Source organism: Podarcis erhardii (genome assembly GCF_964252035.2).
Source record: "Podarcis erhardii genome assembly, chromosome: 10".
Taxonomy (NCBI): Eukaryota; Metazoa; Chordata; class Lepidosauria; order Squamata; family Lacertidae; genus Podarcis; species Podarcis erhardii.
The window spans coordinates 34,379,860-34,396,956 of record NC_138500.1 but is presented as its reverse complement, the minus strand read 5'-3'; the positions used below and the strand labels follow the sequence as shown (position 1 = coordinate 34,396,956).

At 42.5% G+C, this 17,097-nt stretch overlaps 3 protein-coding genes across 12 annotated transcripts; 2 read left to right on the top strand and 1 right to left on the bottom strand.

The window, feature by feature from the left end:
* The first annotated feature begins 755 nt into the window (after nt 1-755).
* Nucleotides 756-7,045, top strand: LOC309351231 (osteocalcin-like). The gene is made up of 4 exons (XM_081878657.1): nt 756-1,137; nt 1,902-1,925; nt 4,147-4,219; nt 5,055-7,045. The coding sequence occupies exons 1-4, from the start codon at nt 1,071-1,073 to the stop codon at nt 5,179-5,181; spliced, it is 291 nt and encodes a 96-aa protein (XP_081734783.1). The 5' UTR covers nt 756-1,070; the 3' UTR covers nt 5,182-7,045.
* A 1,239-nt stretch (nt 7,046-8,284) lies between these two features.
* LOC309351224 (uncharacterized protein C12orf60) lies at nt 8,285-16,328 on the bottom strand. Of its 5 annotated transcripts, none has more exons than XM_081878639.1 (3): nt 16,238-16,256; nt 11,737-11,801; nt 8,285-9,192 (listed from the first exon to the last, which is right to left on the bottom strand). In XM_081878639.1, the coding sequence occupies exon 3, from the start codon at nt 9,168-9,170 to the stop codon at nt 8,376-8,378; it is 795 nt and encodes a 264-aa protein (XP_081734765.1). In that variant the 5' UTR covers nt 9,171-9,192; nt 11,737-11,801; nt 16,238-16,256; the 3' UTR covers nt 8,285-8,375. The 5 variants fall into 5 exon arrangements, with proteins under 5 accessions (XP_081734765.1, XP_081734764.1, XP_081734766.1 ...); XM_081878638.1 differs by lacking the exon at nt 16,238-16,256 and adding an exon at nt 13,289-13,425; XM_081878640.1 differs by lacking the exon at nt 11,737-11,801 and having other exon boundaries at nt 16,238-16,328.
* Nucleotides 10,964-15,781, top strand: SMCO3 (single-pass membrane protein with coiled-coil domains 3). Of its 6 annotated transcripts, XM_081878646.1 has the most exons (4): nt 11,039-11,113; nt 12,263-12,767; nt 13,567-13,700; nt 14,476-15,781. In XM_081878646.1, exon 4 carries the CDS (start codon nt 14,518-14,520, stop codon nt 15,226-15,228), a length of 711 nt encoding a protein of 236 aa, XP_081734772.1. In that variant the 5' UTR covers nt 11,039-11,113; nt 12,263-12,767; nt 13,567-13,700; nt 14,476-14,517; the 3' UTR covers nt 15,229-15,781. The 6 variants fall into 6 exon arrangements, with proteins under 6 accessions (XP_081734770.1, XP_081734772.1, XP_081734775.1 ...); XM_081878649.1 differs by lacking the exon at nt 11,039-11,113 and having other exon boundaries at nt 12,164-12,767; nt 14,479-15,781; XM_081878645.1 differs by lacking the exon at nt 11,039-11,113 and having other exon boundaries at nt 12,164-12,767.
* Nucleotides 16,329-17,097: the final 769 nt, after the last annotated feature.

The window sequence follows — 17,097 nt, the reverse complement described above, 5'->3', positions numbered from 1 at the left end:
CTTTTTCATCACAAAGAGACACTTGGCTCCCTGATGTCAAGAGGAGTGATGTCGCCTTCCCTAAGCTCTGGTGGCTTTCTCATTCCAACTCCTTGAAAGAGTTGTCCAGCTATCAAGAGACCACTTCCACAAAAGAACCTGCAGCAGCAAAGAGTTTAAATATTTCTCCTTCTCATGCAACTTGAAAACAGTTTTCTTCCCCAGATGAGTGAAAGTGAGCTACTTTTTAAAACTACATCCTAACTAGATTTCTCAAAGGTCAGATAATATTGCTTTGGTGGACAGCTGTAGCTTGCAGGCTGCCAGTTGGCCAATCCAGTCCTAGAATATTGCATCAGATGGTGGATGATTTCTGCTTTCCAAACAAGGGAGGCTCCAAAAGAACAAAGGCATGGGCACGCTGACTTGTGGCAAAATCAAGATTGAAAAGCTAGTGCAGAGCCTTCATTATTTATTTGTTTGATTGTTTATTTTGCTGGCATCTACACCTTGCCTGTTAGCCAAAAAGGCTCTTAGAGCAGCTAAAAAATAAATAATAAAATGGTTCTAAGACACTCCCTGTCCTCTTGCTCACAATCTAAATTTCACACCCACACTTAAATTTAAAACACTCTCATACCACCTTAACAGTGCTAAAGAATTCTGGGAACTTATGGCTTGCCTGTCTTAAGATACTTTGGATCTTCCGGTGCCTTTCCTCAACCCAGCTGGAATAGCTTTCCCCGTCCAGCAGGATGTTTGTCATTCAGCAATTTTATATTCTTTGCTTTTCCTTAAAAGAAATTTGCGAGAGTCTCGAAAGTCCTCTGGAAACGCCACAAGCCTTTGGCCTCAAGCAGATGTGCAAATGGCTGCCAGAACCAGATGTCGTTTGACTCAAATGGAAAGTTTGGAACTGGGACTAGGACATAAGAATGGCAGAGAGTCAGCACTTCCTGGCCGGGGACCTGCTCCACTTAAGAGACTCACAGAATATAAGCTGTGGCTGAAAGACAAAAGCTCCTGATAAATTGCTGCTTCCTTCATGAGAAGATCGAGCCATAGAAAGGACCTTCTGCAAACAGGAGAAGATGGGGAATCTTCAGGTGCTGCTGTTTGCAACCCTGGTCTTGACAGCCCTCTTCTGTTGTGATGGAGGTAAGGGAATATATATGAGACCCCCTAGCCATGATTTTTTCATCAACATTCAAAACTGACAGAGTCCTGGGGAGAGGAGGACAACCTATCTCAGTCTTACGTTTTAGGAACAGAATCACTTTCCTCAAAGCCACTTTAAACCTGGCAGTGTGGTTGCCATTAGGAACACATCTGCATGGAAGTCCCACTCTTATAAAACTGAGGTTCAGGCCAATTTATTAGCCACAGCATAGAAGTAGGCAGAGAGGGGCTCACATAGCTTGGTGTTTTTGTGTGTGGCCACCACAGTGCTAGAATAATGGGTGAAGTGGACTTCCAATTAAGATTGTAAAATTTACATCGTATCTTAAAAATTGGTTTGATACCAGTTACACTGTTATGGCTTCCTCACCCCTCATGAACCCTGGAAAATGTAGTTTAGTGAGGGGACTGGGAATTACCTTGCCACTTTGTAAGCAATTCTGGAAACCAATTATTATTATTCTGCAGAGGAGGATAAGAATGTTTTAAACAAATAAATTATCCGACGATAGGTATATTACTCACAAATTGCTCAAATACATATATGAGAACCCATAAACACTGACATGTGTGTAAGTCCTCCCCTTTGAATAATTCCTGGATAATACAGAAGCAAGCCTGAGTTAAGGGTTATTTTCCTCAGTTTACACTTGACAGATGGGGAAAATAGGGGTGGAAAGGAAGGGAGGAGGAAGACCACAAGACTGCCAGGTGTCTTACGCCATCTGGTCTATATTTTTCAGATATGAACAGGCCCTTGGATGAAGGTAAGAAACTGACGAGAGCAAAAAACTCTCAAGGGCATCTCTGTCCTTTTTTGTACACAATACTTGGTTGGAGGACTGCATTGCAAAATTCAGAGAAATGTGAATTTTGAAGGGCAGCTGAATGGAGGATAGAGGAATGTGTGTAGAAACGAGCCTAGGGTGCAAAAGTAAAATTAGCATTTATTGCTCCACCCACTTTTGCCTCTGGCTCTGCCCATCACTGGGATGCGGCCTCTGGAAGATTGCCCAGAAGAGAATGTGGCCCCGGTACTGGAAAACGTTCCCCACTCCTAGCTCAGGATCTTGGCTTGCCCTTTCCATCCTTCTGGGCTTGCTAAAAGTTCATTAGGGAAAAGCCTCTTCTGGCTCTCTTGAAGTCCCCGCTGGCCTCACACATGGAGGCAGATTATGATGAATAATATTGCTTTGAGGCTCACATTCCCCAGAGAGGTAAATAAAATGGAGGGCGTTTACAAGGAAGCCTGTGTTTTCTGGCACCGCTTAAAGTGATTTTATTTTATTTATTTTTTTATTTAAAAAATTAGGTGCCATAAGATACCTGGCATGAGCTCAATTTCCTAATTATTCCCCCAGTGAATAAGCCCCCTGTTAGCAAGGCAGCTGGATACTTCCTTGCCTGTTAGTCTGGCTAAAAGACTGAGAAAGAAACCTCGGGAAAGGTTGCCATGTTAGTCTGCTGAAGCAAAAACAGCAGAAATGTATTTTGGTCACATCCAGACCATGCATTTAAAGCACATGTCTCCCCTCAAAGTTTCCTGGGAATTGTAGTTTTCTCCTCATGGAGCTACAATTCCCAGGATTCTTTCCACATGCTTTAAACGTATGGTGTGTGGATGCAACCGATTGTGACATAAGTCCTCCTGGCTTAGAAGCCTCTTTGTCAGATACCACCTGATGAACGTCCACAAGCGCTTCAGCTGCACTAGGCCTGCTAGTCTTTTGAGCCCTGAAGTTGAAGTTGCTGCAAGATTCTTTGCTGTTTTAGGAAAGAAACCACAGACAACTCAAAGCACCATTGAATTAAACGAAAAAATTGACCAATGGCTTTGAGAAATTTGCAAACTCCAAATGATATCCTGCTAATCTATAATAGCAAGATCACAAAAACTGCGGAGGGGTACTACTGGTTCATGATGAGTACTCATAGGCAACTAACAGCTTTGTTTCCAGAACTGATGGGAAATCTTCCATTCATAAGCCACTACCTGAGACGTGTGAGAGGTATTGTGGCACAAATGATGAGCTGGATGGGCAGCAAAAGGCTGCTCTGGGGCTGGCCCTGCCATTAGGGAGAATGAGGTGGCCACCACAGGCAGCTGGTTTTGGGCAGCAAATTGTCAGTTGTTTCCTTTATGATTGCTGCAATTATACTACCAGGGAGGGGTGGTTTTTTGGGTTTTTTTTGCCTCAGGTGCCAAAATAACTTGACTGATCTTGGGTGCAAAATGGCATGAGTTGAGGCAGGAAAGGCATAATTTGCTGCTCTGCCTCAGGCAGCAGAATGTCTCGGGCTGGTCCTGGGCGATATTTGAAATTAAACCCCACAGTTATCTAAACTAGGTGTCTTCAACCTCTTTCGGACCCAGGACCCACTTTTATCCCAAACATGCATTTGGGAACCCATTTCTTAATCTTTTACCATATATTTGCATGGTGGTCATTGTTATGTACTGAAGTTCTCACCCTGGGCCAGCAGGGGAATACTGTAGATAGTTTTATGCAAATAAGGGATCGAAAGTGACATTCAGTGATTTGGATAGTTTTAGAAAGTTGTTACAGTAACGTTGTACTGGAGCTCTATATAAGCAGGCTGACTAAACCCTTCAGTTCAGTTCTGTCCAGGCCTGTGAATAAACAAGAGCTGTTTGAAGAATCGCTGTGTCGTCTGATATGTTCACCCACAACTTAACAGTGGTCCTCCTGTTGTGACCCACCCTGGATCAGGCCATGACCCACCAGTTGAAGACCAGTGAGCATTCCTATAGAGGAGCAGGGAACCTCAGGTCCAGGGGCCTAATGTCCCCCCCCCCTCCGAGTATGTCTACATGGCCTTCCTCAGCCCCACCTCTTTTTCCAAGGCCACATTCCTCACGGATCCTCTTTCTCACCCTCCTTGAATGTTTTTGCCTGTCTAAAATGAGACTCCTTGAACTCGATACTCTCTGTATTCTCATTCCGAAACATTCTGCGTTCATAACAGGGGTTAAGATCAGTCGAGAAACTGCCAATGCCTTTGTGAGAAGGCAGAAGAGGTCTTCTCTGTATTATGAAAGGTAAGAGTAAGAGTCTTCTGGGTTTAATATTGATGTCTATAATTACTAATTTGTGGTTGTAGCCAACTGAGTTACACTCAGAGTAGACCTACTGAAATCAGTAGACTTGGCTAACTGAAGTTCATTTATTTCAGTGGGTTTTACTCTGAGTATACCTCCGTTGGGTACAATACTTGGAAAATAGATGCACATGGTTCATGAGGGGGGAATGAGATATGAGCCTATGCAACACCACAGGGTCACTAACAAGGGACTGCAGCAGATTCTTACAGAAAACAAGTGGGCCCCTCTTTCTTCAAGAAGCCCCAGGAAAGGGGTGGTGGTGGTGTGGGGAGAGTCCCAAGAGACTTGAAGCTCTGAGGGGTAAACTACAGTTTCTTTTTTGTGTGTCTATGGGAATGTGCTTTAAATGTATGGTTGGTGCATAGCCTAATTCACCAACTGTATACAGTGGTACCTCAGGTTACATACGCTTCAGGTTACATACGCTTCAGGTTACAGACTCCACTAACCCAGAAATAGTTAAGTTCAGGTTAAGAACTTTGCTTCAGGATGAGAACAGAAATCGTGCTCCGGCGGCGCAGCAGCAGCAGGAGGCCCCATTAGCTAAAGTGGTGCTTCAGGTTAAGAACAGTTTCAGGTTAAGTACGGACCTCTGGAACGAACTAAGTACTTAACCTGAGGTACCACTGTACATTGTGGATAAAGTGAAATGGAGTGCCCAGTACTGAACTGGGTTCTTGGGAAACTGGCTTCATGCTGTGCAGCCTGAACCGAAGAATTTGCATGAGGGAACGCCTCATGTTTATGGCTTCTTCCTCCCTCTGTTCTCCAGGTACTACGAAAGGTTCAAAACCCCAATGGAGATGAAGCAAGAGCAGTGTGAAAGCCACCCCCTCTGCGACTACTACTCGGAAGTAGTGGGATTCCAGACAGCCTACCGCTATTTCTTTGGAAACTGAAGAAGAGGGGGCATCTCCTGTTCTCACCTGGCTGGGACAGAGGCTGAGATTAAAAGCAATTGGGGTGGGGGTAGGGGTGGGCAGAAGGAGCACAGAATAAAAAGGGCAATCAGACTGGTTTCCCTTCTCTAGCAAAACCTAATAACAATCTTTCCACTTTCCAGACAGGAAATCACAAGCAGATAGAGGCTTCTCTTTGCAAGGAGCATGTCTAGGAATAATCAAATGCCAACACTTGTTGGAAAGTAACTGGCATTCCATGCTAAGGGGGTGGGGGCAAGCAAGGATAAATTGGTTAGTAAGCACAAAAGTCTACCAAGCTGACAATCATTTCTGGGGCTGGTTCTCTTGTGAACACCTTGAAGCATCTTCAGCATACTGCAGAGGTGCCCTGTCAAAATTTATCACTGTTCCAATTTTGGCATTGAAAAAGGGAATTTGGGGAGGGGGGCCAAAAAAATAATAATTGAAAAGTACTCCAAACCCTTTCATTTGGGCTAGCTTTTTTGCTGCTTGCAGCCCCAATTGGCTCCTGCCATGAAAGGAACATCATTGGTCTTCTTCCATTCAGAACCAGGAGGCTGGTCACGTAACCAATCAGAATTGTTCAGTGATGATATCACAGAGGGCAGACAAAACTGTTCAGAGTGAAGGCATTGCCCAGAAGCTTTGTTTGCTCTCAGTGATGTTCTTGCTTAGCTCAACTGATTGGCTACATGACAACCTCACCATTTCAGGGAAGAAGGCTGCTTGAAACAGAATGGCATAGAGGCAGCATCTTACTGGAGTGCAACAGGGACATTGCTACTTGTAGTTTTTGACAAATATTCTACTGAACGTCTGAATAAGTTAATCAGAGAATAGCGTTCAAAAAATGATAATGTCTGGCTCTTTCCTATTTCCTGTATATAAGTGTCTAATAGACAAATACGTTACCATTACATGTGTTCAGTGCTTTTTTTCTAAAGAATGTTTAGGTACTCTCATTTTCACTGAAGAAAATCACCATTTTATTGTTCGAATCAGGAAAAATAAATACAGTAAATGGACAAAAGTACAAAGATTCACAAAATGTTTAGGGGTATGCATACCCCTGCCCCCCCACCCGAAAAAAAGCACTGCATGTGTTTGATTAGGACTTGGAACCACTGGTTAAATTTCCATCCCTGGTACTTTTTATCCTTGAGAAGACTGATGCAAAACTAATTTTTTCGGTTACCTGATTCATTGTTGCTGTTCTGCTGCCATCACATGGTGATTTCGTTTAATGAATAAGGTAGCAGCCCAAAATGAAGATATAATTTTAGAGTTGGAGCGGTCTCCTGCAATTTCTAATTCAAGCTGTTTTGGAGAGCTTGGCAGGAAATTTAGGACCACGTTTCCCAAGACATTGTATTTTAGTTTTCCTTTGCACATCATGATTGCCACTTGCTAGCGTTCAATGTAGAATTTCTGAAACAAGTAGATTAACTGCCTTAATGTTCATTACATTCCAATCAATGTATGTTAGATAGTGACGATATCTATCGAGCCATCTCTTTTATCTGAAAGTTGCAGTTTGTTACTCACCTATGCTGAGCAGCAATTTCTAATACTCAAGTTGCTTTTCAAGGCACCAGTGAAACCATTGCTTAATTAAAAGGCAATTATGAGTATGGATGAATAATGAATCAGTCTATTTCTGGTCCATGTCACATTCATATGTGTTCACTCGTCATCAGTCAATTCTGTTCTGCTTTCACATTAATCTGCATTTTTTAAAAAAATTGCACCAAAACGATTGTATGCAAATACATATTTAAATGTGTATTTCTAAGCATGTTCCCTCTCAAAATATGAATTTTAATAAATTTTTGAAGCACAAGCTATGTCACGTCATTTGGAGGAATGCAAAATCCAATGGATAAAGTAACTTCTCGTTCACATATCAGTACAGGAGGTGCAGAGCAGATCAGTTCCTATCAGAATTTGCCGACATCAGTTTTCTCAAGCATCCCTATACGCAACTTCCCTGGTAAGAGTCCTAGCGTCCCCTCGCTTTCTTGGAGTACTGTACAATCTTCATTCCATAGTTCACACTGCCCAGGAGAAATTTATCCTAAAGCATGTTAGTGCAGTGTTTTTGATGCCTTTCATTCCTTAGGATCACTTTAAAGAATGGAGCTACTATAGATTGCTGGTTTAGATTATATCTAGGAACCCAGGAAACTTGCTTATGCCATATAGAAGGATAAGCCTTACTGAAGAAGAACCAGCATGGCTTCCACAAGGGTAAGTCCTGTCTAACTAATTAGAGAATCACAGAAGGGAGTTGGAAGGGTTCACAAGGGTGATCTGTTTTGGGGCTGAATAAACCCCACTAGAGATGTGATCTTCTCAAGATGTTCTAGGAGGCCCGACACTATGTCCTGACGTCATGGCTGAGATGTCACAAAGAGCCAAGGGCGGAGCCGAACACCCTCTGAATATTGAGGGGCCCCACCCCTAAAACACATTGCCCCCCCAAAAGTGCTTCACCCCCAGGAGCTGGCACCTTTGTCCCCCACTTATGTGCACCCCTACATTTCTTTCTGGCTGACACTGATATTACAGTGGTACCTCTGTTTAAGAACAGCCCTGTTTCAAAACGATTCGGTTTATGAACTTTGCAAAACGAGAAGTAGTGTCCCGTTTTGCGAACTTTACCTCAGTCTAAGAACAGAATCTGAACAGTGGAAGGGCACCGGCGGCAGGAGGTCTCATTAGGGAAAGCGCGCCTCGGTTTAAGAACGATTTCGGTTTAAGAACGGACTTCTGGAACGGATTAAGTTCGTAAACCGAGGAAGCACTGTACTGGAAAAGGCTATGTACAAATCTAAAACATGTTTCATAAAAGTATTTTGTACAAGTTTTTGTTTTTTAAGCTGCAGAGTTTTCTTCAGATATTTAGCCATTTACATATTGACCTAATTGTACCTAGTTTAGATTGCTAAACTAGAAATCTAAGCTTGTGCCTCTTTTGAGTACTACAGTCTAGAAAAGCTTAAGTGTACCTAGTTTGTCCTTCTTAATTCAGTGCTCAAATATTTACATTAAAAATGCTGTGGAAGGAAGTGCAGATGCCGTAATCAGAAACTGTCTCTTTATTATTTGCGCAACTTCCCTGCCATGTAAACAGAAGCGGTTTTCTACCAGCTGGGCAATCAGCTTCAGGTTCACTGCAACTTATCCACTATCAATGTGATATACTCTTCAGCTGTCTTCACAGTCCTTTGGAATTTTTCGCAAGCTGGCTTCAAGATCTTCACAGCGTCTTCGAGGGTGCTTGCCGCCAATTCAACCGTTTTACTAGGTGGCTGTCCTTTAAAAGCTACCCGCATGAAGTTAGTAAGTGAGAAAGCCGTGGTAATGACTGGTTGGCTCTGAGTCCTTGTTCGTGTGGCTGTTGCTATTGCTGCAGCTGCTGCCTGGGATGAGGTGGGGCAGGCATCTGAAAGTGCTTTGGCAATTTCTTCGTTAGTCATGAGAAGGTCACCCACTCTGAGAGAGAGAACAGGACTGCTTGTTAAATCCCGAATGGTAGCATCTAGTATCTCGGGGAGATTGCCATTTTTCAGTAGTGCTGCTGAAACGGGACCGCTGATATTGTCAATAACTCCCTTATATTTCCCATAAAGGTCCTTTATCAGCTTGATTTTTTCATTTGTGGAGGTGGAAGGCAACACAATACTGGAATACAGTGGAAGGCCGACTTTTTGCTTGATATCCTGATCTTTGGCCTCCACTTTTTCCTGCATCTCTTTCAGAGCACTCATCAGAAGCTGAAGGTTTTCTTTGATGCTCAAGTTTTCCCTTACTGTAATGATGGCTAGGTCAGTTCCCAGAAACTGGTTGAGCATCCGGAAGGCAATGTTAGTGGAAGAAACAAACATGTAGACACAGTCGTACAAGTTGCGGCTGGCATTGAGTAGCCTTTCCTCACCCTTCTGTGCACTAAACTTGCCCAGCATTTCCAAAAAGGGAGATATCACACTGAAATACAAACCAAAGTATGCTCAGCAGAAGAAAGTCAACAAAGCTGTTATATTCAACTTTTGTCTTGGGAAAAACTATGGAAGGAAGATTTGAAATTTACTAGCGTGCTGTTTGGGATGCAGGTGGCGCTGTAGGTTAAACCACAGAGCCTAGGACTTGCCAATCAGAAGGTCGGCGGTTCAAGTCCCCGCGACGGGATGAGCTCCCGTTGCTCAGTCCCTGCTCCTGCCAACCTAGCAGTTCAAAAGCATGTCAAAGTGCAAGTAGATAAATAGGTACCCCTCCGGCGGGAAGGTAAATGGTGTTTCCATGCGCTGCTCTGGTTCGCCAGAAGCGGCTTAGTCATGCTGGCCACATGAACCAGAAGCTGTATGCCGGCTCCCTTGGCCAATAAAGCAAGATGAGCGCCACAACCCTAGAGTCGGACACAACTGGACCTAATGGTCAGGGGTCCCTTTACCTTAGCGTGCTGTTTGTTGAAGGAAAACTGTATGAAAATGATGTATAGATGGTACTTAACACCAGTAAAATTAGCAAAGATGTATAGAACTGCTTCTAATGTATGTTGGAAATGTAAAGAGAAAGAAGGCACGTTCTACCATATGTGGTGGATGTGCAAGGTAACAAAAGCATTCTGGGAAAGGATGTATAATGAACTGAAGAAAACGTTTAAAATAACATTTGTGGAAAAAATCAGAGGCTTTTCTATTAGGTATCTTAGGCACAGAGATTCCGAGAGAGCAGAAAAGACTTTTCATGTACGCGATGACAGCAGAATACCACTGCTCCAGAAATGGAAAGAGGATGAAGTTCCAACTAGAGAAGAGTGGCTGATGAAGATGATGGACTATGCTGAAATGGCGAAATTGACCGGGTCAATCAGAGACCAGGATGAGAAGAAGTTTCAGAAAGAATGGGGAAAGTCTATAATGTATTTAAGAGAAAACTGTAAACAACTAAAAACTTTGGCAGGATTAGAGTAATATAATATACAAAATACAATGGAAAAACAATTAATAATATTTCTAAAAAAATAGAAAAAAGGATAAGCTGAAAGAAATAGGGATTGACAACGAAAACCAGAAAAGGGTGGTGGGAAGTCAGGGGATTATGAGAATCCAAAATATGAAGGTGAATGATATGTTTAAATTGGAATATGTTATGTAAAATCTAATTAAAAATGTTTTTTAAAAAGCTGTTATGTCAGCCATGTATCTCCAAAAATCTCATGAACAGCACTTAATTTAAAAAGTCAAGAGTGAAGCAAAATCTACTATTATACAGCTACTAATAGGTACATAAAATATTTCTGAAAACCTATTTCTATATTTGGAGCCCATGGAATATATTTTATTGGAATATATAGTTGTATAAAATGTTGAACTGTTGGTTGGCTGCTTCCTCATCTACTTTAGCTTCTGCTCTGCTCCTCTTGCTCACCTCAGTATTTCTTAATACAACTACTGTTTAAACATTTCTTTAGCATCAGCTGCCAACAGTATGCCTAGAAGACTTAGATTGTATAGAGAAATCCCCCCACTTATGCACAATTGACTCACAAACGACCTTGTATATGTGCAGCACTGGGAGATCAATCAATCAATCAATCAATCAATCAATCAATTCAAACCTGGGAATGGCAGGACAGAACTGGAGAGTCCTTGTGGCTTGTGGCCCCTCCCCAGAGCCCGAAGAGGATGTCAGTGAGCCAAAAGTCTAAAATAAAGGTTTTTAATGTGTGTTTGTGGGTTTGTTTTTTTAATTATGGGCTCCATAATGGTGCACGAGAGCTCCTGCTGTTGCCTGCTACCCTGCTCCACAGCTGTTGGGCAGGAAGCTGTATTGCAGTGGGCTCAAAGGCACGGTTCCCTTTCCTTTCTGGCAATCTGGAGGCAAAGGTACAGTGTAAAAGAAAAAGGTACAGTACTGTATTTCGGATGCCTCTTAAATCACCCCAGTTCTCTGCTCCGACAAGGCTCCTCACTTCCGTGCATTTCACAAGTGTACGTGGGGGCCCAGAACGTAACCCCCACATAAGTGGGGAGTCACCTCTATTAGATGGCCAATATAGGGATGGGGAGAGGTGTAATGAACTGATAATGGGAAAAGGGTTTTGGAAAAGACCGAGTAGCAATGAAGGCCTGAAGGAATGCCAAGAAAGGCTTGTGATCTCAAACCACGGCACCCATCTGCCACTGCCTGCATACCTTCCCTGTCCTGTGGATTGCGCTATCGGCAACTAAACTCCCCATGGTTTTTTTTTTTAACTTTGAACTAGCAGTTATAGAACAAACTGGAAACAGCGCCAGCCCTGAATCTGGCCTTTGGTTTAATATTGAAATGCATTCCTGCATGCCGGCCATTCATTTGTCAGCAGATGAAAATGGAGGTTGTTTTCACAGTGGAGGCCTTTAGTGCTGCTGAGGCCATTTCTTTTCCACAATCAGATGTCAATGGAATTAAAATGGAGATCCTGTGTAGCATGTTACACAGTGTTATTTTAACTAACAATGCCCTTCTCCACAACCAAGATCTACTCACATGAAAGTGCCATTCAGCAAAGTTTCTTGTTATTGCTTCCTGAAAGCTTTCTGTTTACTATTTTGCTATAATGGAAAGAAAAAACAAAATGGGAAAAGTCCATCAATTTAGCACCCCCACCTCCTGTGGAACGGAAGCTCACCAAATAAACATTTCAGCACTAATCCGCCAGCCCTGTTGACCAAAGAAGCAATAAAATGTGCTGAGCTTGCAAACAGAAAGCTTTAAACTTAAAGGAACAGTTTGGGCTGGTGGTTATAAAGACAAAAGTCTAAATTTAGGGATGTGTGAGCTAGAAGAAGTAGGCAAAAGCCAGAGTGACAAAGAGAGAGAGACAGAGAGACAGACAGACAGATAGACACACACACACACACACACACACACACACACACATGCTTGTTTTGTGCTTGAATCTAAGGCTGCTGCTTGGGGTGTTAATGCTGTGAGTCTCTCCATTGTAGGCTCAAAATAAATGTGCCAGCTTAAGGATGCTTTTTTTAAACAGTGTGTTTCATTTAATCTGTAGTTTGGTCTTGCTCGACATCAGAAATGTATCACGAGTTAGAAATCCCTGCTGAATTCACATTTTGACAGCTTCTGAAAAATACTCTCGGTGGACTGATTCTACAAGTTTCTGCCTACTAAGTAAGTAAAGTCAGTGGCACAATGACTGTGGCCTTGTGACCCCCTAATGCTGAGCTCGCATTGCAAGGCCAGGATGCTGCATCAGAAGTAGGAGTCAGCATTCAGCAACGATCAACAAGCAGAGCCCAAAATAGGATGGCGCTCTGGACAAACCCTCCAGCTAATTGTGTCTCGCCGACATGTGAGATGAGGACTTTTTAAACAATTTGTATTGTATGGGTGTAGTTGGGCAAGGCATGATGCTGATGGGTACTGAGATGGTGGGAAACTGATAATAAGGATTTGGATATTTACTGATGGTTATTAACTGAACCCAGCATTCAGCTAAGAAGTCAAGTCTCCTTTGATGGTAAAATTGGCAGAGTCCTCACGGCTGACAAGAAGGGGTGAGTTTCCATTTAATTTGGCTACTTGCTGGGAATCCAGTCATTTATTTATTTATAAAAAATATTTATATACCAGTGTACCATTTAAAAAAATGTATCACAGTGGTTTACAACAATACAAAAATGATGTCAAAACATTTTCACTCTAGCAGTAAAGGGATAAAGCCTCTTGGTAGGCTGTGGCTAAATGTGGCTGCATAAAAGGTAAAGGGTATAGGGACCCCTGACCATTAGGTCCAGTCATGGCCGACTCCGGGGTTGCGGCACTCATCTTGCTATACTGGATGAGGGAGCCAGCGTACAACTTCCGGTCATGTGGCCAGCATGACTCAGCCACTTCTGGCAAATCAGAGCAGCGCACGGAAACGCCGTTTACCTTCCTGCTGGACCTATTTATCTACTTGCACTTTGACGTGCTTTCGAACTGCTAGGTTGGCAGGAGCAGGGACTGAGTAACGGGAGCTCACCCCGTCACAGGGATTCGAACCACCGATCTTGTGATCAGAAAAACTGCTCTGTACTTTGTCATTCTCCGATTACCAGCCAGCAACTTGGTGCTGCCCAGCGCAAATGAGAACAGACTTGAGGCAACCACTGTAGTCATCGGAGGGGGAGCTCTTCTGTTTCTGCCACTTCAGCCCTGAATTTCCCCACTGGCAGCAGATGAAGCTCCCGCATGGTGAAAATGTAGACAACATACCAAATGGTGTCTTGGGCTGCCTTTTGGTGCCTCTAGCTCTGCAAGGGAATTCTTGTAGACACAACTTGCTAAATAATAAATATTATCTTCCTCTTTCAGAATAAAACAAAAAGCCCCACAACATGCCTATGTGTGACCAAGTGCGAAATCTGCCCAGGGGTGGTGGTGTGTGGTTGTGTTGCAACAAGAATCCATGAAGAAGAACTGAAGAACACAGGACACTTGGGATTAATGTAGCAAGTAAGTCTGCATTGGAGCGATGCGGGTGGCGCTGTGGGTTAAACCACAGAGCCTAGGGCTTGCTGATCAGAAGGTTGCGGTTCGAATCCCCGTGGCGGGGTGAGCTCCCGTTGCTCGGTTCCTGCTCCTGCCAACCTAGCAGTTCGAAAGCATGGCAAGTAGATAAACAGGTACTGCTCCGGCAGGAAGGTAAACGGTGTTTCCGTGCGCTGCTCTGGTTCACCAGAAGCGGCTTAGTCATGCTGGCCACATGACCCGGAAGCTGTACGCCGGCTCCCTCGGCCAGTAAAGCGAGATGAGCGTGCAACCCCAGAGTTGTCCACGACTGGAACCCCCCCCACCTCCATGGAAGGACGCTTTTGCCTTTCTCTTCTTCATCAGTCTGCTACAGAATTTCTTTGTGTTCTGCTAAAGGAGATTATGGTCATTGATTTGATTTTTGTTAACTTTATCGTTAGTAATTACTAAAGTAAAATCAAAGCCAACAGCAAAAGCAGACCAATAACACCTCCTACCCTCCCAATTTAAAAAAAAATGCTGCTGAGGAAAAAGAAAGGTCTTAAGACCAGTGCAAAGATGATCACACTTAAAATAGAAAAAGTAAAAAAGAATCAACTGAAGTAGCAATGGCATGCACATTACTTTAATAATTTTGAGTTGGCTTCCTGTTTTATCAGTTAGTGGTCTTCCAATATTTTATTTACGAGTATTTTTATTGTACTTCTGCTCCTTGAGTTTATCATCCCTAACAATTCCTAATGCTTACAGCAGAACTACTTTCCTCTTCCATTATCAGCTCAACTTTGCAGAATGAGCCTCAGTGACCTTCTCTACCCAAACAACCCACAAAGACGCCAGGATGTGATCGCCCTGCACCAGGAACTGCTTGACTGCATGCAGCTGAATTTTAAGGCTACCAATGAACTAATTGGAGCACTGAATGAACATCTGGGAGCCAAGATTGCGCACGTTAAAATGAAAGAGGGCGGCACCATCAAAGAGAACTGTGACATCATCATCCGAGCCATGACTGATATTCAGCAAGAGGTATGGAAATTTGATAAAGAAATAAAGGAAAAGCTACAGCCACTGATGTACCGAAAGCTTTATGATATCAAAGAGCCTGAGTTGGAAAAAATTGCAATAGCTCACAGGATTGTATCTGTTATTCTTGGAGAGGCTACTGCATCTGCAGGTATAGTAGCTGTAAAATTGGTGTGTTCGAATATTGTAACTGTTACTGTTAACAAACTAGTTGCTCTGCTTGCTCAGATTGGGTTATCTGTTCTAGGAGGCATTGCCATTAGTGCTCTGGGGTTGGGTATCGACATAATTCTTCATGCTATATTGGGAGCAGTAGAAAGAGATCACCTTGTAGCATGCATTGAGAGCTATGAGCAGCATCTGGCAGAATTTAAGGAAGCCTCGCAGATTTATCACTGTGCCATTACAGAAGTGAGTGCAATGGTGAAAGACAAAGCTAAATTAGGAATATCTCGGGATGTTCCTACGCACTGGTGATTACATGAAACGTATTCTAATATGACTGATAAGAACTTTCCTTTTTAATATGGCTTGTTCTTTTTTGCAATTAGCAACATAGAAATAAAGAGTTTGGTGGTGAATAACCTGTTAAAGACAAAAGACCCTTGTAGATAAGCAGTAACTGAAAGGTGTAGTTTTCTGCAGGTATGTGACATGAGCGAATGCTTTAACGGCACAAACTTAACCATGTTTACTCAGAAGTTAGGTCCTGTTGAACTCAGTGGGGATTCCTTCTGGATACGTGGGGCTGGGATTGTAGCCTTTGATTGCAATTCTAATGTCTTCTCCCTTTCAGTGGGGATTTGTAGAAAAAGCATACACAAATCCACTGTACAACAATTGCATACTAGAAATCAAGATGTAGTTATGCATCCTTTTCCATGTGAATCAAGCTTGGTAATATGGAAAATATTGAAAACATGCATTGCATTATTAAGTTTTGCATATTATGAAATAAAATTTGAAATAGCACAATATATAACTGAATATGTGTTTTCTCAAATAAATGCATTTGCCTCTGTTTTTTTCCTCTATTCTCTATGTACATGTTACATCTCAAATCAGCACAGGGCCAATAAGAAAATATTGTTATGAGTTGGAGGTGGGGTCAGTCTAGATAGTAGTGCGCCAACTTGTGGTCCTGTGTGGCTGGGTGGATGGTGGGGGATAGAATGTTTAAGAGCAAGCTTGCCAAATCAGTTCCATTATTAAAGTCATGGCTTTGTCATCTCTTGGTATTTTTCCTGCCTTATAACTTCCTTTCCTCTACTTGTCTTTCTTTCTTTCTTTCTTTCTTTCTTTCTTTCTTTCTTTCTTTCTTTCTTAATATTAACTGAGCTTTGGTGGGAACATTTTGGTAAAAGCAAATTTGACCATATTAGTATGCACATCTGCCTCATACACTTCTGGATTGGTGAACCACTGTGAAACAAAACATCCTAGTAGGAATACAATTAAAATAGATATTAAGAAGTCCCAACCAAACCTGCCATTCAGCTTATTATGAAGAAAAAGTCTGATGGAGAAGGACTAGGCAAGGGCACTTCATCTTGGTGTAGGACTATCAGTTGCTGTAAATATGGTGACATCACAGAGGCTGTGAGGTGGGTAGTCTTGCATGATACAAAGAATGTGACAATGACATCATAGGCTCAAGCAGAGGAGCCAGAAAACATGAAACACATTACATTAAAATGATGCAGACCAAATAGAAAATTCTTTTTCTAGGCTGTACATTCCCAGCTCCCATAGCTTAGACTTCATCATCGTGCTTGTTAATTTCAGTCTCAAGGTACAATATTTTCAACAAAAGACACAAGAAGGCAATTTTTCAAGGGGATATTATCTGTGGCCGGGCACTGCAGTCATCTGCAAAAGATGCCCACACGGTGGGAAGAAGGAAGCACTTATCTCCCACAGATCATAATCTGCTGTGTGAAGAGAACACATACTTTCTTTTGCTTATTCTGAATCTATTGCCACCGATACAGGAGGGTGTTTCCTGCTTGGCAGGGGGTTGGACTCGATGGCCCTTGTGGTCTCTTCCAACTCTATGATTCTATGATTCTATGACATACTTTGTTGAAAGTGACAGGTTTTGTTGACACAGAGTTCTAAGACTAAGAGGGAGCAAAATTTATTTATCCACTTCAACTTTCATAATTTTATAAATATCCAGGCTTCCTTAAAAAAATATTAACTGTGACTAGTGTAGTGTATGCCTGAATGTTGTGGCTAATGGTATGCTTCTCCCAATAAACACATTTCACTGGAATTCCCCCGTAAATAGTACTTGGAAGTAACTGACACTGCTGTCAATGGGACTTGCAACAAAATGTACTTAGG